This window comes from Oncorhynchus clarkii, chromosome 2 (assembly GCF_045791955.1).
Source record: "Oncorhynchus clarkii lewisi isolate Uvic-CL-2024 chromosome 2, UVic_Ocla_1.0, whole genome shotgun sequence".
NCBI classification, from domain to species: domain Eukaryota; kingdom Metazoa; phylum Chordata; class Actinopteri; order Salmoniformes; family Salmonidae; genus Oncorhynchus; species Oncorhynchus clarkii.
The window spans coordinates 9281997-9304746 of record NC_092148.1 but is presented as its reverse complement, the minus strand read 5'-3'; the positions used below and the strand labels follow the sequence as shown (position 1 = coordinate 9304746).

General features: G+C 40.9%; 1 protein-coding gene and 1 long non-coding RNA gene across 3 annotated transcripts in view; one reads left to right on the top strand and one right to left on the bottom strand.

Annotated features, from left to right (window-relative positions):
- Positions 1-22750, bottom strand: part of LOC139420869 (uncharacterized) — a 247742-nt gene that overhangs the window by 212024 nt on the left and 12968 nt on the right. The gene's annotated exons all lie outside the window — the stretch shown is intronic.
- LOC139420813 (uncharacterized) lies at positions 461-20938 on the top strand. 2 transcript variants are annotated; one of them, XM_071171122.1, is made up of 10 exons: positions 461-1489; positions 14071-15468; positions 15636-15759; positions 15998-16176; positions 16399-16559; positions 18681-18825; positions 19125-19165; positions 19255-19306; positions 20033-20135; positions 20435-20938. In XM_071171122.1, exons 1-10 carry the CDS (start codon positions 1408-1410, stop codon positions 20688-20690), a joined length of 2541 nt encoding a protein of 846 aa, XP_071027223.1. In that variant the 5' UTR covers positions 461-1407; the 3' UTR covers positions 20691-20938. The 2 variants fall into 2 exon arrangements, with proteins under 2 accessions (XP_071027223.1, XP_071027213.1); XM_071171112.1 differs by having other exon boundaries at positions 19252-19306.

Sequence of the window (22750 nt, the reverse complement as noted above, 5' to 3'; positions counted from 1 at the left end):
ATAATTATAAACAGTAGGGGCGCCCAAAATAAGTACTGTCACCTATTTCAGTCCACTTCAAGCACTGGTGTCATAGATGGATACAGCAGGTTGATGTTGGGTTTCAGTGAGAACGTTCAAGTTAAGAAAGTTACTCAAGTCTTTGTCAATCCAAAGAGGAAGTGTCAACTGAAATATAATTATTTACAGTTGACATCAAAGTATGATTTCGTTTGTAGTGTGACTGTATGGGGAATAATGTTTATAATAAGGGAAACAATCAATCTAACCAATTTATAGCACTTTTTACAGACGTTTGTCTCAATGTTCTTAACCGCAACCCGCGGCCTTATCTCCATAACCAAAAGAACAAAACAAGGTGAACGTGGCCTTCGGAGAAGCAGGTTATTATTACTGACCATGTCATTAGGACAAGTCAAGATTACAGCAAAATATTTGCCCAATCTCCTGAAAAAGCAGTGTACTACGTAAACCTAGTGTTTGTTTTGTAACATACTCTCCCCAGCGCGCTGGCTCCGCAAAAGTGCTTCTGGCATTTCGCCCTTCAAACATGGACAGTTTTATCTGGAAAGGAGTTTGACACATGGACACGACACTCACTATCTGTACTTTCGCAATGTCCGATTTCTGAGAGTTCATGTTGTCTGACCAGAAGAAACTGAGGTTTAGGGATATATTCTCTCTGTATCGCAGAATCGTTACATATTGCGGGATAAACTTGTAATGGTAATTTCCGATTGAGCCGACATGCAGCGTTTACGGTGAATACAGTCTCCGCTAAAGTGGGAACATTACCTTGACTTTTCAATCACGCTGTAAAAGCTGAACTTCCGCGATACAGATTAAATAGAGCCCGTTGGGAGTGTGTGTGTGTGTGTGTGTGTGTGTGTGTGTGTGTGTGTGTGTGTGTGTGTGTGTGTGTGTGTGTGTGTGTGTGTGTGTGTGTGTGTGTGTGTGTGTGTGTGTGTGTGTGTGTGTGTGTGTGTGTGTGTGAGAGAGAGAGAGAGAGACAAGAGGTGGTCCGTTTAGCTGGTGCCTGGGGTGTAATTAGGCTATTAGGACAAATTCATGTAGGTCCCTCCCCGTTACGTCGTTTGCAACGTTTCTGCAACAGATCTGGTGGTCTTCGCTTCTGTTATTTTATTAAAACACAGAAGGTGGTCTGATCTATTTGAGTTATGTAAATCAACAGCTGCTCATAACGGCAGTCCAGACTCAGTCCAGCGGAGAGGTAGTCTGGAGAGCTTGTACAGGAACAGGGACAACTTGTATAACGTTTTTTTTTCTGCGTTTTAAATGAGTGTTAATTGATGTCTGAAAGGGAGCAGCTTTATAATCTAGTCTACTGATACGGTGTGATTGGATTTACCGACACAGAGAGATGACTCGTATGAAAGAAGCGTAAAGATGCCATCGTGGATCAGGCTGACGGTTCTCCTGTCTGCGCTGACAGTCCACTGCTTTCTGGACGGGACCTGTCCACGGAGAGGTAGGTTTATTTTATTACTGGATTATATCAATCAAATATTTAATAGATTTTGTTTCATGCCTATAGGCTAATTATTTTATTTTCAGTTATGTTTAGGGTGTCCACCCATTCTGCCCAGAGCGGGGGAACTCGCTATGGTGATGAAATGTCACTTTCCTTATGTTATAAAATACATTTTAAGAAGGGGCATTTTCATGGAAAAGTCCCCATGAAGTTATCAAATTAGATATTTGGAGCATATCAAATGAAAGCTACGAGTTTATATTTTTGGGGGAAATAAAGGCATGGGTGCATTTTTCTTTAATGTTCCATCTTAAAATTTTGGCATAAGTAAAGGCTTTGATTTGTGGATGAACAGATGGAAAAGGGGTTTCCACTTGCTTGTTGGAAAGGGGGAATCCTATGACAGTGCCACGTTGAAAGTCACTGAGCTCTTCAGTAAGGCTATTCTACTGCCAATGTTTGTCTATGGAGATTGCATGGCTGTGTGCTCGATTTTATACACCTGTCAGGAACAGGTGTGGCTGAAATAGCCGAATCCACTAATTTGAAGGGGTGTCCACATACTTTACTTTTTTTTTGGTATATCCAAAAAGTTGGATTTTCTAACCTAAATATAGACCTTTGTTGACAGAGCGGTGTTGCTTTCTCATGGACTATTGAGGATTTTACATGTTGTGGTCATCTGCAAAGTTGTTTCTGCTAGTCGCAAAAATGTAAATTAACATGAGCGGAATTACATGTAAAAAGCTTTTGGTAAGCTCAGTGCTCTGTTGACATTTTCCAGAGATGGGGTACTAGGGGGTAACTAGGCCCCCCAAGAACAATGTCTAATTGCTGACACAAAAAAAGCTATGTTCTGAGGGGGGAAAAGTATTATGTAGATGAAGGTCATGTTTAGGGGAATAAACTATAAATGGAAATTAATGGCTACAGTTTACACTTTTTTTTTTGTTATTTCATGAAATGTTGTTTCTAGAAAAGGGGCGTTTTTTTTTAAAGTACTAGACTACTGGCCCCAGGGGATGCCAGTTACCCCGGTAGAAAATTGACAGAGGGTTTCACACAAGTGTGTTAAGAAATGATTTGGTAAGTAATACTCAAAAGCTAAGTTTAGTTGTCTTATGTTAATTATTGAAATAAAATATGGGGGGGGTTGTGTTGCGCATATCACCATTAATATCCACACTATGAGGAGATTTGATGTAAAGTTCTCTATTTAACTCACCTGCACATCATGTTCTTTGTTCTTTCTTTGTTGTTCCTTATCCATACCATCCATTATGTACAATTGCACAAAATATGATTTGAATAATGCAAGATTTTAAATCCCAGCAGTCTTTACAATGACATTCAGGAGCAAACGGTTTTCAATAGATGTTTTTAACTCATAAAACAAATATATTCATTGGAATATAACATTGGAATATAACTAATAACATTCAATTACATTGGAATATAACTAATAACATTCAATTACATTGGAATATAACTAATAACATTCAATTACATTGGAATATAACTAATAACATTCAATTACATTGGAATATAACTAATAACATTCAATTACATTGGAATATAACTAATAACATTCAATTACATTGGAATATAACTAATAACATTCAATTACATTGGAATATAACTAATAACATTCAATTACATTGGAATATAACTAATAACATTCAATTACATTGGAATATAACTAATAACATTCAATTACATTGGAATATAACTAATAACATTCAATTACATTGGAATATAACTAATAACATTCAATTACATTGGAATATAACTAATAACATTCAATTACATTGGAATATAACTAATAACATTCAATTACATTGGAATATAACTAATAACATTCAATTACATTGGAATATAACTAATAACATTCAATTACATTGGAATATAACATTGGAATATAACTAATAACATTCAATTACATTGGAATATAACATTGGAATATAACTAATAACATTCAATTACATTGGAATATAATATTGGAATGGAATATAACTAATAACATTCAATTACATTGGAATATAATATTGGAATGGAATATAACTAATAACATTCAATTACATTGGAATATAATATTGGAATGGAATATAACTAATAACATTCAATTACATTGGAATATAACTAATAACATTCAATTACATTGGAATATAATATTGGAATGGAATATAACTAATAACATTCAATTACATTGGAATATAATATTGGAATGGAATATAACTAATAACATTCAATTACATTGGAATATAATATTGGAATATAACTAATAACATTCAATTACATTGGAATATAATATTGGAATATAACTAATATCATTCAATTACATTGGAATATAATATTGGAATATAACTAATAACATTCAATTACATTGGAATATAATATTGGAATATAACTAATAACATTCAATTACATTGGAATATAATATTGGAATATAACTAATAACATTCAATTACATTGGAATATAATATTGGAATATAACTAATAACATTCAATTACATTGGAATATAATATTGGAATATAACTAATAACATTCAATTACATTGGAATATAATATTGGAATATAACTAATAACATTCAATTACATTGGAATATAATATTGGAATATAACTAATAACATTCAATTACATTGGAATATAATATTGGAATATAACTAATAACATTCAATTACATTGGAATATAATATTGGAATGGAATATAACTAATAACATTCAATTACATTGGAATATAATATTGGAATGGAATATAACTAATAACATTCAATTACATTGGAATATAATATTGGAATGGAATATAACTAATAACATTCAATTACATTGGAATATAATATTAGAATGGAATATAACTAATAACATTCAATTACATTGGAATATAATATTGGAATGGAATATAACTAATAACATTCAATTACATTGGAATATAATATTGGAATATAACTAATAACATTCAATTACATTGGAATATAATATTGGAATATAACTAATAACATTCAATTACATTGGAATATAATATTGGAATATAACTAATAACATTCAATTACATTGGAATATAATATTGGAATATAACTAATAACATTCAATTACATTGGAATATAATATTGGAATATAACTAATAACATTCAATTACATTGGAATATAACTAATAACATTCAATTACATTGGAATATAACTAATAACATTCAATTACATTGGAATATAACATTGGAATATAACTAATAACATTCAATTACATTGGAATATAACATTGGAATATAACTAATAACATTCAATTACATTGGAATATAATATTGGAATGGAATATAACTAATAACATTCAATTACATTGGAATATAATATTGGAATGGAATATAACTAATAACATTCAATTACATTGGAATATAACTAATAACATTCAATTACATTGGAATATAATATTGGAATGGAATATAACTAATAACATTCAATTACATTGGAATATAATATTGGAATGGAATATAACTAATAACATTCAATTACATTGGAATATAATATTGGAATGGAATATAACTAATAACATTCAATTACATTGGAATATAATATTGGAATGGAATATAACTAATAACATTCAATTACATTGGAATATAATATTGGAATGGAATATAACTAATAACATTAAATTACATTGGAATATAATATTGGAATGGAATATAACTAATAACATTCAATTACATTGGAATATAATATTGGAATGGAATATAACTAATAACATTCAATTACATTGGAATATAATATTGGAATGGAATATAACTAATAACATTCAATTACATTGGAATATAATATTGGAATATAACTAATAACATTCAATTACATTGGAATATAATATTGGAATATAACTAATAACATTCAATTACATTGGAATATAATATTGGAATATAACTAATAACATTCAATTACATTGGAATATAATATTGGAATATAACTAATAACATTCAATTACATTGGAATATAATATTGGAATATAACTAATAACATTCAATTACATTGGAATATAATATTGGAATATAACTAATAACATTCAATTACATTGGAATATAATATTGGAATATAACTAATAACATTCAATTACATTGGAATATAATATTGGAATATAACTAATAACATTCAATTACATTGGAATATAATATTGGAATATAACTAATAACATTCAATTACATTGGAATATAATATTGGAATGGAATATAACTAATAACATTCAATTACATTGGAATATAATATTGGAATGGAATATAACTAATAACATTCAATTACATTGGAATATAATATTGGAATGGAATATAACTAATAACATTCAATTACATTGGAATATAATATTGGAATGGAATATAACTAATAACATTCAATTACATTGGAATATAATATTGGAATGGAATATAACTAATAACATTCAATTACATTGGAATATAATATTGGAATGGAATATAACTAATAACATTCAATTACATTGGAATATAATATTGGAATATAACTAATAACATTCAATTACATTGGAATATAATATTGGAATATAACTAATAACATTCAATTACATTGGAATATAATATTGGAATATAACTAATAACATTCAATTACATTGGAATATAATATTGGAATATAACTAATAACATTCAATTACATTGGAATATAATATTGGAATATAACTAATAACATTCAATTACATTGGAATATAATATTGGAATATAACTAATAACATTCAATTACATTGGAATATAATATTGGAATATAACTAATAACATTCAATTACATTGGAATATAATATTGGAATATAACTAATAACATTCAATTACATTGGAATATAATATTGGAATGGAATATAACTAATAACATTCAATTACATTGGAATATAATATTGGAATGGAATATAACTAATAACATTCAATTACATTGGAATATAATATTGGAATGGAATATAACTAATAACATTCAATTACATTGGAATATAATATTGGAATGGAATATAACTAATAACATTCAATTACATTGGAATATAATATTGGAATGGAATATAACTAATAACATTCAATTACATTGGAATATAATATTGGAATGGAATATAACTAATAACATTCAATTACATTGGAATATAATATTGGAATGGAATATAACTAATAACATTCAATTACATTGGAATATAATATTGGAATGGAATATAACTAATAACATTCAATTACATTGGAATATAATATTGGAATGGAATATAACTAATAACATTCAATTACATTGGAATATAACATTTAATATCTTAACTAATTAACTCATTTTAACATTGATGTGGAAACTCTTATGCTCTGCTGTGCACAATTCTAATTTGTACTTAGGTCACAAATGAAGCTATCCTCAGTCAAATTGGAGCACAACTAATGAGCCCAACTCCTGCACTGTCCCCACCTGTGACTGAAAACAGGGGGAGAGATGCCAATTGAAAAGCTTTCTCTTAAAAACGTACGGTGCATTCGGAAGGTATTCAGACCCCTTCCCTTTTCCCATGTTTTGTTATGTTACAGCCTTATTGTAAAATATATATTTTTTTTAAATGTCCTTATGTTAAATGTCAATCTATACACAACACTCCATAATGACAAATTAAAAACACGTTGTTAGACATTTTAGCAAATTGATTAAATATAAAAAACTGAAATAACTTATTTACATGTGTATACATACCCTTTGTTATGAGACTCGGAATTGAGCTCAGGTGCATCCTGTTTCCATTGATCATACTTGAGATGTTTCTACAACTTCATTGGAGTTCATCTGTGTAGATTCCATTGATTGGACATGATTTGGAAAGGCACAAACCTGTCTATATAAGGTCCCACAGTTGACAGTGCATGTCAGATCAAAAACCAAGCCATGAGGTTGAAGGAATTGTTAGTAGAGCTCCGAGACAAGATTGTGTCGAGGCACAGATCTGGGGAAGGGTAAAAAAACAAATATCTGCAGCATTAATGGTCCCCAAGAACACAGTGGCCTTCATCATTCTTAAATGGAAGAAGTTTGGAACCACCAAGACTCTTCCTAGAGCTGGCTGCCCGGCCAAACTGAACAATCGGGGGAGAAGTGCCTTTGTCAGGGAGGTGACCAAGAACCCGATGGTCACTCTGATGGGAGAACCTTCCAGAAGGACAACCATCTCTGCAGCACTCCAGCAATTAGGTCCTTATGGTAGAGTGGTCCAAATGGAATCCACTCCTCAGTAAAAGGCACATGATAGCCAGCTTGGGGTTTGTCAAAAGGCACCTAAAGGACTCTCAGACCATGAGAAACAAGATTCTCTGGTCTGATGAAACCAAGATTGAACTCTTTGGCCTGAATGCCAAACGTCACGTCTGGAGGAAACCTGGCACCATCCCTACAGTAAAGCATGGTGGTGGCAGCATCATGCTTTGGGGATCTTTTTCAGTGTCAGGGACTAGAGTACTAGTCAGGATCGAGGGAAAGATGAACGGAGCAAAGTACAGAGAGATCCTTGATGAGAACCTGCTCCAGAGCACTCAGGATCTCCGACTGGGTGAAGGTTCATCTTCCAACAGGACAACGACCCTAAGCACACAGCCAAGAGAACGCAGGAGGGGCTTCGGGACGAGTCTCTGAATGTCTTTGAAAGGCCCACCCAGAGCCTGGACCCGATCCAACATCTCTGGAGAGACTTGAAAATAGCTGTGCAGCAACACCCCATCCAACCTGACAGAGCTTGAGAGGATCTGCAGAGAAGAATGGGAGAAACTCCCCAAATACATGTGTGCCAAGCTTGTAGTGTCATACCCAAGAAGACTCTCTCTCGGCTGTAATCACAGCCAAAGGTGCTTCAACAAAGTACTGAGTAAATGGTCTGAATACTTACAGTTGAAGTCAGAAGTTTACATACACTTAGGTTGGAGTTATTAAAACTTGTTTTTCAACCACTCCACAAATTTCTTGTTAATAAACTATAGTTTTGGTAAGTCCGTATCGGACATCTACTTTGTGCATGACAAGTAATTTTTCCAACAATTGTTTACAGACAGATTATTTCACTGTTTCACAATTACAGTGGGTCAGAAATGTACATACACTAAATTGATTGTGCCTTTAAACAGATTGGAAAATTCCAGAAAACGATGTCATGGCTTTAGAAGCTTCTGATAGGCTAATTGACATAATTTGAGTCAATTGGAGGTGTACCCGTGGATGTATTTCAAGGCCTACCTTCAAACTCAGTGCCTCTTTGCTTGACAACATGGGGAAATCAAAAGAAACCAGCCAAGACCTCAGAAAAAACATTGTTGACCTTCACAAGTCTGTTTCAGCCTTGGGAGCAATTTCCAAACGCCTGAAGGTACCACGTTCATCTGTACAAACAATAGTACGCAAGTATAAACACCATGGGACCACGCAGCCGTCATACCGCTCAGGAAGGAGACGCGTTCTGTCTCCTAGAGATGACCGTACTTTGGTGCTAAAAGTGAAAATCAATCCCAGAACAACAGCAAAGGACCTTGTGAAGATGCTGGAGGAAACAGGTACAAAAGTATCTATATCCACAGTAAAACAAGTCCTATATCGACATAACCTGAAAGGCCACTCAGCAAGGAAGAAGCCACTGCTCCAAAACCGCCATAAAAAAAGCCAGACTACGGTTTGCAACTGCACATGGGGACAAAGATCGTACTTTTTGGAGAAATGTCCTCTGGTCTGATGAAACAAAAATAGAACTGTTTGGCCATAATGACCATCATTATGTTTGGAGGAAAAAGGGGGAGGCTTGCAAGCTGAAGAACACCATCCCAACCGTGAAGCACAGGGGTGGCAGCATCATGTCGTGGGGGTGCTTTTCTGCAGGAGGGACGGGTGCACTTCACAAAATAGATGGCATCATGAGGCAGGGAAATTATGTGGATATATTGAAGCAACATCTCAAGACATCAGTCAGGAGGTTAAAGCTTGGTCGCAAATGGGTCTTCCAAATGGACAATGACCCCAAGCATACATCCAAAGTTGTGGCAAAATGGCTTAAGGACAACAAAGTCAAGGTATTGGAGTGGCCATCACAAAGCCCTGACCTCAATCCCATAGAAAGTTTGTGGGCAGAACTGAAACAGCGTGTGCGAGCAAGGAGGCCTAAAAACCTGACTCAGCTCCACCAGCTCTGTCAGGAGGAATGGGCCAAAATTCACCCAACTTATTGTGGGAAGCTTGTGGAAGGCTACCTGAAATGTTTGACCCAAGTGAAACAATTTAAAGGCAATGCCAACAAATACACTCAATTAGTATGTAAACTTCTGACCCACTGGGAATGTGATGAAAGAAATAAAAGCTGAAATAAATCATTATCTCTACTGTTATTCTGACATTTCACATTCTTTAAATAAAGTGGTGATCCCAACTGACCTAAGATGGGGACTTTTTACTAGGATTAAATGTCAGGAATTGTGAAACTGAGTTTAAATGTATTTGTCTAAGGTGTATGTAAACTTCCGACTTCAGCTGTATGTAAACTTAATATTAAAAAATATATATATATATTTAGAAATGAGAAATGTTGCTTTGTCATTATGGGGTATTGTGTGTAGATTGATGAGGATTTTAATGTTTTAATCCATTTTAGAGTAAGGCTGTAAAGTAACAAAATGTGGAAGAAATGAAGGGGTCTGAATACTTTCCGAATGCTCTGGATATCACTTGTAAATGATATACAAAATATACTACTTTCTAAACATGAGACTATAAGTTTGAAAGTCCAGGGTCCTGGGAACAGTATTGGTATTAGGCTAACATTGTCAAGGCTGGAGCCAATCGTGTTTACTCAGACCCAAGGGTAAACTAACAAGCCACAGATTTGTCAAAACCCTTAAATAATTCTGTTTCTACAGGGTTTCCTTCACATTATCAGCTGGTGTCACCAGTTTGGCTTTTGCTGGTCGTTATAGAGAATCTCCAGTGTCTAGTGACAGCAGCTTTATGGAGGTTGGGGCCACAGACAGAGAGATTGTTATATTATTTGTTTATTTTTAGTAAAGAATGTTAAATCAGTAAATATTTAGACAAATGTTTTGTAGCTCTGTGACGGAGCTTTAATGGTGGGAGAAAGGATAGGGGAGGAGATAAAAACAGAATAACAGAGAGAGAGGGTGGAGGCATAGGAGGAGGAGATACACAGAATAACAGAGAGAGGGTGGAGGCATAGGAGGAGGAGAGAAACAGAATAACAGACAGAGAGGGTGGAGGCATAGAAGGAGGAGAGAAACAGAATAACAGACAAGAAACAGAATAACAGAGAGAGGGTGGAGGCATAGGAGGAGGAGAGAAACAGAATAACAGACAGAGAGGGTGGAGGCATAGTAGGAGGAGAGAAACAATAACAGACAGAGAGGGTGGAGGCATAGGAGGAGGAGAGAAATAGAATAACAGACAGAGAGGGTGGAGGCATAGTAGGAGGAGAGAAACAGAATAACAGACAGAGGGTGGAGGCATAGTAGGAGGAGAGAAACAGAATAACAGACAGAGGGTGGAGGCATAGGAGGAGGAGAAACACAGAATAGCAGACAGAGGGTGGAGGCATAGGAGGAGGAGAGAAACACAGAATAACAGACAGAGGGTGGAGGCATAGGAGGAGGAGAGAAACAGAATAACAGACAGAGAGGGTGGAGGCATAGGAGGAGGAGAGAAACAGAATAACGACAAGAAACAGAATAACAGACAGAGAGGGTGGAGGCATAGGAGGAGGAGAGAAACAGAATAACAGACAGAGAGGGTGGAGGCATAGGAGGAGGAGAGAAACAGAATAACAGACAGAGAGGGTGGAGGCATAGAAGGAGGAGAGAAACAGAATAACAGACAGAGAGGGTGGAGGCATAGGAGGAGGAGAGAAACAGAATAACAGACAGAGAGGGTGGAGGCATAGGAGGAGGAGAGAAACAGAATAACAGACAAGAAACAGAATAACAGACAGAGAGGGTGGAGGCATAGGAGGAGGAGAGAAACAGAATAACAGACAATAAACATAATAACAGACAGAGAGGGTGGAGAGATAGGAGGAGGAGAGAAGCAGAATAACAGACAGAGAGGGTGGAGGCATAGGAGGAGGAGAGAAACAGAATAACAGACAGAGGGTGGAGGCATAGTAGGAGGAGAGAAACAGAATAACAGACAGAGGGTGGAGGCATAGGAGGAGGAGAAACACAGAATAGCAGACAGAGGGTGGAGGCATAGGTGGAGGAGAGAAACAGAATAACAGACAGAGAGGGTGGAGGCATAGTAGGAGGAGAGAAACAGAATAGCAGACAGAGAGGGTGGAGGCATAGGAGGAGGAGAGAAACAGAATAACAGACAGAGAGGGTGGAGGCATAGTAGGAGGAGAGAAACAGAATAACAGACAGAGGGTGGAGGCATAGTAGGAGGAGAGAAACAGAATAACAGACAGAGGGTGGAGGCATAGGAGGAGGAGAAACACAGAATAGCAGACAGAGGGTGGAGGCATAGGAGGAGGAGAGAAACACAGAATAACAGACAGAGGGTGGAGGCATAGGAGGAGGAGAGAAACAGAATAACAGACAGAGAGGGTGGAGGCATAGGAGGAGGAGAGAAACAGAATAACGACAAGAAACAGAATAACAGACAGAGAGGGTGGAGGCATAGGAGGAGGAGAGAAACAGAATAACAGACAGAGAGGGTGGAGGCATAGGAGGAGGAGAGAAACAGAATAACAGACAGAGAGGGTGGAGGCATAGAAGGAGGAGAGAAACAGAATAACAGACAGAGAGGGTGGAGGCATAGGAGGAGGAGAGAAACAGAATAACAGACAGAGAGGGTGGAGGCATAGGAGGAGGAGAGAAACAGAATAACAGACAAGAAACAGAATAACAGACAGAGAGGGTGGAGGCATAGGAGGAGGAGAGAAACAGAATAACAGACAATAAACATAATAACAGACAGAGAGGGTGGAGAGATAGGAGGAGGAGAGAAGCAGAATAACAGACAGAGAGGGTGGAGGCATAGGAGGAGGAGAGAAACAGAATAACAGACAGAGGGTGGAGGCATAGTAGGAGGAGAGAAACAGAATAACAGACAGAGGGTGGAGGCATAGGAGGAGGAGAAACACAGAATAGCAGACAGAGGGTGGAGGCATAGGTGGAGGAGAGAAACAGAATAACAGACAGAGAGGGTGGAGGCATAGTAGGAGGAGAGAAACAGAATAGCAGACAGAGAGGGTGGAGGCATAGGAGGAGGAGAGAAACAGAATAACAGACAGAGAGGGTGGAGGCATAGTAGGAGGAGAGAAACAGAATAACAGACAGAGGGTGGAGGCATAGTAGGAGGAGAGAAACAGAATAACAGACAGAGGGTGGAGGCATAGGAGGAGGAGAAACACAGAATAGCAGACAGAGGGTGGAGGCATAGAAGGAGGAGAGAAACACAGAATAACAGACAGAGGGTGGAGGCATAGGAGGAGGAGAGAAACAGAATAGCAGACAGAGGGTGGAGGCATAGGAGGAGGAGAGAAACAGAATAGCAGACAGAGGGTGGAGGCATAGGAGGAGGAGAGAAACAGAATAACGACAAGAAACAGAATAACAGACAGAGAGGGTGTAGGCATAGGAGGAGGAGAGAAACAGAATAACAGACAGAGAGGGTGGAGGCATAGGAGGAGGAGAGAAACAGAATAACAGACAGAGAGGGTGGAGGCATAGAAGGAGGAGAGAAACAGAATAACAGACAGAGAGGGTGGAGGCATAGGAGGACGAGAGAAACAGAATAACAGACAGAGAGGGTGGAGGCATAGGAGGAGGAGAGAAACAGAATAACAGACAGAGAGGGTGGAGGCATAGAAGGAGGAGAGAAACAGAATAACAGACAGAGAGGGTGGAGGCATAAGAGGAGGAGAGAAACAGAATAACAGACAGAGAGGGTGGAGGCATAGGAGGAGGAGAGAAACAGAATAACAGACAAGAAACAGAATAACAGACAGAGAGGGTGGAGGCATAGTAGGAGGAGAGAAACAGAATAACAGACAGAGGGTGGAGGCATAGGAGGAGGAGAAACACAGAATAGCAGACAGAGGGTGGAGGCATAGAAGGAGGAGAGAAACACAGAATAACAGACAGAGGGTGGAGGCATAGGAGGAGGAGAGAAACAGAATAGCAGACAGAGGGTGGAGGCATAGGAGGAGGAGAGAAACAGAATAGCAGACAGAGGGTGGAGGCATAGGAGGAGGAGAGAAACAGAATAACGACAAGAAACAGAATAACAGACAGAGAGGGTGCAGGCATAGGAGGAGGAGAGAAACAGAATAACAGACAGAGAGGGTGGAGGCATAGGAGGAGGAGAGAAACAGAATAACAGATGGTGAGAGAGAAAGAGGTGGGAAGAAGGGATGTGTTGAAAGAGGAAGTGAAAGAGGGGTTGGTGATCAGTTATGCAATGTGTTCTCTCAGTTTATCTGTACTGCCCAGTCAACCACAACCTATACCCCTCAACGTGTGTGTGTGTATATATAAGGGTACATCCGTGCCTGCATGTGTGCCTGTGTCTCTGTACAGTACTGACTCATTATGTCTTTCTCTCTCCCTCCAGACCCCCCTCCCAGGGTGCTGGTGGTATCCCCAGGCAGCGTTCTGGTCTTGGCCTGTAGTGGTCAGGTGGAGGTGAACGGGCTGGAGGTGATGGTTAACAGGGCCAAACACACCAGCACCACCGCTGGAAATGGAAAATACACCAGTGTCATTACCGGAGTACACCCCACCACTGTCAGCACCACAACAAACACCACATCTAACGGAACCACTGTCAGCACCACAACAGACACCACATCTAACAGAACCACTGTCAGCACCACAACAGACACCACATCTAACGGAACCACTGTCAGCACCACAACAGACACCACATCTAATGGAACCACTGTCAGCACCACAACAGACACCACATCTAACGGAACCACTGTCAGCACCACAACAGACACCACATCTAATGGAACTACAGTCAGTGCTATAAAAGACGACAGTGATAATGGAACTACAGTCAGTGCTATAAAATACGGTAGTGATAATGGAACTACAGTCAGTACTATAAAAGACGACAGTGATAATGGAACTACAGTCAGTACTATAAAAGACGGCAGTGATAATGGAACTACAGTCAGTACTATAAAAGACAGTAGTGATAATGGAACTACAGTCAGTGCTATAAAAGACGGTAGTGATAATGGAACTACAGTCAGTGCTATAAAAGACGACAGTGATAATGGAACTACAGTCAGTGCTATAAAAGACGGTAGTGATAATGGAACTACAGTCAGTGCTATAAAAGACGACAGTGATAATGGAACTACAGTCAGTGCTATAAAAGACGGTAGTGATAATGGAATAGACACATTTTCTACTGGAAAGGACACTATTGTCCTTACTGTAACAGACACTCCTGTCACAGATGATACCGGGACAGACAGTAAGAAGAAACCCGTCATCAGGAACACTCGTGCAGGAAACCACACCCCTCTTACTGTGAGAGAAGTTAACAAAGGGACTGTGGAAGATGTAACAGAGGAGGAGCACAAAGGAGGAGGAGAGCAGAGGGATACAGGGCGGAGTCTTTACACTGTCAATCAATCAGGACATACAGATACACAGAAACTATTTCCTCTTACTGGGACATCGCTCCAACCAACCAGAGACAGCGGAGTGGGAGGGGCTGACACTGAGCTGCCCTCTAATCGGTGGACTGATGCGATGGACAGTGAGGATGACTATGAGGAAGAGGAGGAGGGGGGGAGGATGGTGAGGGGGCTGAGAGGGAGGTCTCAGTGGAGACTGAATGGGAGGCCGCTGAGAGGAGAGGAAAGAGGAGGAGTAGTGGTGTTAGGGAGGAGAGGCGCCACTCTGACCCTGCCCTCCCTGGCGGTGGGTGACTCTGGGAACTACAGCTGCCACTGCGGGGGCAAACTGGTCTCCTCTCTGAGGGTGAGCGTGGCAGGTGAGTTATACTGATGGCATCTCTCTGTCTAACCTCATCACCTCTGGTCATTGAAGCTGACAACCATACTGTATGTGTTCTGTGAAGTGTTAATCAGCAGCAGACATTCATGGTCACATAAGAACAACGGACAAACATTATGGATTTTCCCCTGGAATGTCTTTCAGTTCCCCCAGAGAGGCCTAAGCTGTCCTGCTATAAGAGGTCACCCAGCAGTAAGATCCGCTGTGATTGGACAGCCAGTCAACCGGTGACTCCTGTCCCTCAGTGCTACCTCCTCCTACGGAAAGGGTGAGAGCACACATCTTCTTTTCCTTCTTTCTCATCAGCCACCTCTTCCTCATCACCCTCTTCTTCCTCCTCTTATCACCTTCTTTCTTCTCTTCCTCATCACACTCTTCTTCCTCCACTTCCTCATCACCCTCTTCTTTCTCCTCTTCCTCATTCATTTGTCTTAAATTACTTACTTTATCAAACATATGATGCCGACAGAACAGTGTGGGTGGAATACTAACTCACTCTCTCTCAGTCTATCAGGGTCATTCTCTCGTGTCAACTGTTCCTACTCCACCCTGCTGTCTCGGTGTTGGTGTGCTATAGGTCATCAAGAGAAGGAGAGTAGAGAACCACACCTGGCCTACCTGTGTGTCACCAACACTGCTGGCAACACCACCAGCCCTCTCCTAGACTTTACACCTCTGGACATTAGTGAGTGTGTATGTGTGATATGTGTGTGTGCGTAAGGCATGTGTATGTGTCTGTGTGTGTGTGATATGAGTGCGTGCGTGCAGGCATGTGTGTGTGTGATGTGAGTATAGGTTTGTGTGCATGCTTAACAGACCACTCAATTAGACACCTTGCTAACATTCTCCTCCTCTCCCACTCTCTCCCTCCCTCTCTCACCTTTTCCCCCTCCCTCCCTGTGTGTAGTTAATCCAGACCCCCCCAGCTCAGTGGTGGTGAGGGGTGTGGAGGGGCAGGAGAGGAGACTGAGGGTGGGCTGGGCTGTTCCTCACTCCTGGAAAGAGAGAGACCGCTATCACGAGCTGCTTTATGAGCTCAGATACTACACCATGCCACACGGAACACAGGTGTGTGGCTTCGCATGCGTGTGTTGGTGTGTCTGTGTGTTTGTGTAATGACCCATGTTGTTCATCTAGCCTGCGCTGTTATGGGTGTTGGTGTAATGACCCATGTTGTTCATCTAGCCTGCGCTGTTATGGGTGTTGGTGTAATGACCCATGTTGTTCATCTAGCCTGCGCTGTTCTGGGTGTTGGTGTAATGGCCCATGTTGTTCATCTAGCCTGCTCTGTTCTGGGTGTTGGTGTAATGACCCATGTTGTTCATCTAGCCTGCTCTGTTCTGGGTGTTGGTGTAATGACCCATGTTGTTCATCTAGCCTGCTCCGTTCTGGGTGTTGGTATAATGACCCATGTTATTCATCTAGCCTGCTCTGTTCTGGGTGTTGGTGTAATGACCCATGTTCATCTAGCCTGCTCCGTTCTGGGTGTTGGTATAATGACCCATGTTGTTCATCTAGCCTGTTCTGTTTTGGGTGTTGGTGTAATGACCCATGTTGTTCATCTAGCCTGTTCTGTTCTGGGTGTTGGTGTAATGACCCATGTTGTTCATCTAGCCTGCTCTGTTCTGGGTGTTGGTGTAATGACCCATGTTCATCTAGCCTGCTCCGTTCTGGGTGTTCGTGTAATGACCCATGTTGTTCATCTAGCCTGCTCTGTTCTGGGTGTTGGTGTAATGACCCATGTTCATCTAGCCTGCTCCGTTCTGGGTGTTGGTATAATGACCCATGTTGTTCATCTAGCCTGTTCTGTTCTGGGTGTTGGTATAATGACCCATGTTGTTCATCTAGCCTGCTCTGTTCTGGGTGTTGGTGTAATGACCCATGTTGTTCATCTAGCCTGCTCTGTTCTGGGTGTTGGTGTAATGACCCATGTTGTTCATCTAGCCTGCTCTGTTCTGGGTGTTGGTGTAATGACCCATGTTCATCTAGCCTGCTCCGTTCTGGGTGTTCGTGTAATGTCCCATGTTGTTCATCTAGCCTGCTCTGTTCTGGGTGTTGGTGTAATGACCCATGTTCATCTAGCCTGCTCCGTTCTGGGTGTTGGTATAATGACCCATGTTGTTCATCTAGCCTGTTCTGTTCTGGGTGTTGGTATAATGACCCATGTTGTTAATCTAGCCTGCTCTGTTCTGGGTGTTGGTGTAATGACCCATGTTGTTCATCTAGCCTGTTCTGTTCTGGGTGTTGGTATAATGACCCATGTTGTTAATCTAGCCTGCTCTGTTCTGGGTGTTGGTGCAATGACCCATGTTGTTCATCTAGCCTGCTCTGTTCTGGGTGTTGGTATAATGACCCATGTTGTTCATCTAGCCTGCTCTGTTCTGGGTGTTGGTGTAATGACCCATGTTGTTCATCTAGCCTGCTCCGTTCTGAGTGTTGGTGTAATGACCCATGTTGTTCATCTAGCCTGCTCTGTTCTGGGTGTTGGTGTAATGACCCATGTTGTTAATCTAGCCTGCTCTGTTCTGGGTGTTGGTGTAATGACCCATGTTGTTCATCTAGCCTGCTCTGTTCTGGGTGTTGGTGTAATGACCCATGTTGTTCATCTAGCCTGTTCTGTTCTGGGTGTTGGTGTAATGACCCATGTTGTTCATCTAGCCTGCTCTGTTCTGGGTGTTGGTATAATGACCCATGTTGTTAATCTAGCCTGCTCTGTTCTGAAGTTGGGGTAATGACCCATGTTGTTCATCTAGCCTGCTCCGTTCTGAGTGTTGGTGTAATGACCCATGTTGTTCATCTAGCCTGCTCTGTTCTGGGTGTTGGTATAATGACCCATGTTGTTCATCTAGCCTGCTCTGTTCTGGGTGTTGGTGTAATGACCCATGTTGTTCATCTAGCCTGCTCTGTTCTGGCTCAAACAGACATTACTTTTTCTATTTCGTCATCTGTGTGTGTTTTTACTATCATTGTGGTGACCAGAAGTCCTCACAAGGTTAGTAAAACAAGGACAATTCAAGGAAAAAGGCAAAAAGGCTATTTTAGGCTGAGGGTTTAGATTTATGATTAGGGTTATAATTAGGGTTAGGGGGGTTGCGGTTAAGGTTAGGTTTAGGGTGTTAGGGAAAATACTATTTTAAATGTGAATAAGGATAGTAAAACAAAAGTGTTGGTGTGTGTGTGTGCATGCAGATAAAAGGGACCACCACAGCCCGGTTCTACACTATAACAGATGCGTTGCCAGGAGTACAGTACCTGATCCAACTCAGAGCTAAGGAAGAGTTTGATGGCCACTGGAGTGAATGGAGCACGGCTGTCTACGCCAACACCTGGACAGGTAACACACACACCAGATCTGTACGTGCTTAATTAAACTCTTCCATGCTATCATCCAGGACCAGGCTAACGAGAACCATCCAGCCCATAGACAAAGGTAGTCATGACAACCCCTCCCTGTTCCTTCCTTTCTGCCCTGGTCTCTAGTCTTAACAGATACCTTCTACAGAGCTTTACAGCTTACCTGTCAACTCCCTTACCCTTCAACGGATCCTGTTCATGTACCCAGCCAGACACACACTCCTCTATTAGCCAGTTAGCTGTGTACGTGTGGTTCATGGTGAATCTCCTTTATTACAGCCCCTGTGCCAACTGCGTTCAGCGATCTTTCTACTGTTATGGTAAGAAACACACACACAGTGGTCCTAGTTGTTTAATCTCTCTGTGACATCTTTCTTTCTTACATTGTCTCATTCTGTCTCTCCAGCAGGACTACACAGACAACACAGATTCTGGCTCTGGTATGACAGAAGAGACATCAGGTTAGTGGGACAGAGAGCTACTGTATGTCGATTGGTTGAAGCTACAGTGTGTTTGTGTTAGAGTTAAGTGGGATATTTCAATGTCAGAAATCCCCCTACCTTACAGAAGGCCATAACAGGAAGCTAATGTCATAACCTCATCAACTGAAAGTGCTTCAGGAAACACAGAACCTGGGCCAACTCATCTCACCCCATTCTTCAAGTTTCACACAAATACTGTACACACACACACACACACACACACACGTCAGTATAATAGTGTAACAGTTTATTAATATCATGACCTTTCACCCACACTCCGCTCTCCTTTCTCCTCCCCCTCTTTTTCTCCCTCTCTCCCCCCTCTCTCGCTCCCTCCCCCCCTCTCTCTCGCTCCCTCCCTCCCTCTCTCTCGCTCCCTCCCCCTCTCTCTCGCTCCCTCCCCCCCCTCTCTCTCGCTCCCTCCCCCCCTCTCTCTCGCTCCCTCCCCCCTCTCTCTCGCTCCCTCCCCCCTCTCTCTCGCTCCCTCCCCCCCTCTCTCTCGCTCCCTCCCCCCCTTTCTCTCGCTCCCTCCCCCTCTCTCTCTCTCTCCCTCGCCCCCTCTCTCTCGCTCCCTCCCTCTCTCGCTCCCTCCCTCTCTCGCTCCCTCCCTCTCTCTCGCTCCCTCCCTCTCTCTCGCTCCCACCCCCCCTCTCTCTCGCTCCCTCCCTCTCTCCCAACCCCTCTGTTTTCCCCTCTCCCTCTCAGTCTCTGAGTCTAGGGGTGGTGTAGAGGTGTGGCCTCATGTCCTGTGGGTGGTTGCTTCCTGTGTGCTGCTGTCAATCACTCTGTTGTCCACCTACCTCTACAGGTAAACCACCCCCCTCTGTTCTTCACCTCCACTCTGATCCTCCCATCCTCACTAGATAACACCCTGTCCTGTACATATCTATGGTTATCATGATTAACCATCAGTTAATTAACTAGCTGTTAAGTTTGTCATCTACAGAAACGAGCACAACACCATTTATCTAAATACCTTCCCCTCTCTCTTCCTCCCTTTCTCTGCTCACACTGCCTTTCCTCCCTCCTTTCTCTCTTTCCTACACCCTCTCTCCCCACCCTCTCTCTCCCCACCCTCCACCCGCCCTCTCTCTCTCGCTCTCTCAGACACAGGGAGAGGTTCATGTCTAAGCTGTGGAGGTTGAGTCCCGTCTCCTCCTCTCCTGCTTGCCCCTCCCCCCCAGTCACAACCCTGCCTACCCAGGAAGGACATGCCCTCGTGAACTTTGACCACCCAATCTACGGGGAACCCGTCCCACGGGAAGAAGAGAGGAAGGAGGAGGATGAAGAGGAGGAAGAAGAGGAGAAGGTGGAAGTTATTCGCTTTAACAACACAAGCTATTTTCTGGTCCAGAGCAAATGATATGCCTGCTCTTAAAACAAACCCCTTACCCTCTATCCCAAGCCCTTACCGCTAGCCCCCTGTTCCCCTAGTCCAGGCTGGAGAAGCCCTGTTATTTCACTGTTTGGATGTGTGCAGTATTTTGTTCTCATTGGGGAAAATGAGCCAGTAGAGTAATGATGTAAATATTCATTTGTGTGTCTATAAAAAAAGTATTGGGTTTTTGTAAATCATTTTGTCAGAATTAAATAAATAGTTTTGAATACAAACTTGTGTAAAGAGAGTTTATTTAGAAAATGATGTTCTGGTGTATAATCACATTTGTAGTGAAGGAAATGTATTTGTGCCCAGCAGGTGATGGTAGTCGTCTATAAATATGTTGTACACAACAACTAGGATATTTTTATTTGGGTACACATGCCATTTTTACTGGAATCTGTCACTGACAGTGTACACTGAGTGTACAAAACATCCGATTCAATCCGTGTAGATGAAGGGGGGGGGGGGGGACAGGTTAAAGAAGGATTCTTAAGCCTTGAGAAAATTGAGTCATGGATTGTGTGTGTGCCATTCAGAGTGAATGGGCAAAACAAAAGATTTAAGTGCTTTTGAACGGGGTATGGTAGTAGGTGTCGGGGGAGTGGGGGGGTTCAACTAAATATTAAAGTGTTCTTAATGTTTTTTCCACTCAGTGTAAAGTCTTGTTGTTAACAATACACACTAAAACAGGGGCTCTCAACCAGGGGTGCTAGGACCACTAGGACCACAGGGGGTTCTTGAGAAGATTCATGAGACCATAGGCCTACTGCCTAAACGCACACGACAGGGTACTTCAGGAGTACTCTGGGCAGAGCTACATGTAGTTAGTGGTAGTGTAACCAAGGTACTCTGGGCAGAGCTAAATATCGCTGGTGATTGTAATCGAAAAAGTTTGAGAACCACAGCACTAAAACATCACCTTTCCACTAGGTGGCGGTAAAGATTCATTATTACAGTGAGTTCTGCTCTGTAGTACGTTAGTAGCACAGGTCATTTAGGTTCCTGGGGCTTCAATAATCTCCTGGTTAGCTCCTTATTTGTAGTCCGTTATTAATGATATTACTCTATGTATTTCAGACTAAGATAGTTTTGGTTTCATGTATCAGCGGGTATATATACACACAGAGTACAACACATTAGGAACACCTGCTCTTTCCATGACATACACTGACCAGCTGGATCCAGCTGAAAGCTATGATCCTGTATTGATGTCACTTGTTAAATCCACTTCAATGTGTGTCAGGTTTAAGAAGGAGTTTTAAGCCTTGAGACAATTGAGACATGGCTTGTGTAGGCTAATTGTGGCATGGCTTGTGTAGGCTAATTGAGACATGGCTTGTGTAGGCTATTTGAGGCATGGCTTGTGTAGGCTAATTGAGACATGGCTTGTGTAGGCTAATTGAGACATGGCTTGTGTAGGCTAATTGAGACATGGCTTGTGTAGGTTAATTGAGGCATGGATTGTGTAGGCTAATTGAGGCATGGATTGTGTAGGCTAATTGAGACATGGATTGTGTAGGCTAATTGAGACATGGATTGTGTAGGCTAATTGAGGCATGGCTTGTGTAGGCTAATTGAGACATGGATTGTGTAGGCTAATTGAGACATGGATTGTGTAGGCTAATTGAGACATGGATTGTGTAGGCTAATTGAGACATGGATTGTGTAGGCTAATTGAGACATGGATTGTGTAGGTTAATTGAGACATGGATTGTGTAGGTTAATTGAGACATGGATTGTGTAGGCTAATTGAGACATGGATTGTGTATATGTGCCATTCAAAGGGTGATTTAAGTGCCTTTGAATGGAGTATGGTAATAGCTGCAGGGCTCACCGGTTTGAGTGTGTCAAGAGCTGCAACGTTGCTGGGTTTTTCATGCTCAACAGCTTCCTGTGTGTGTCAGGAATGGTCCACCACCCAAAGGACATCCAGCCAACTTGAAACAACTGTGGGAAGCATTGGAGTCAACATGGACCAGCAACCCTGTGGAACGAGTCCATGCACCAATGAATTGAGGATGTTCTGAGGGCAAAAGGCGGGG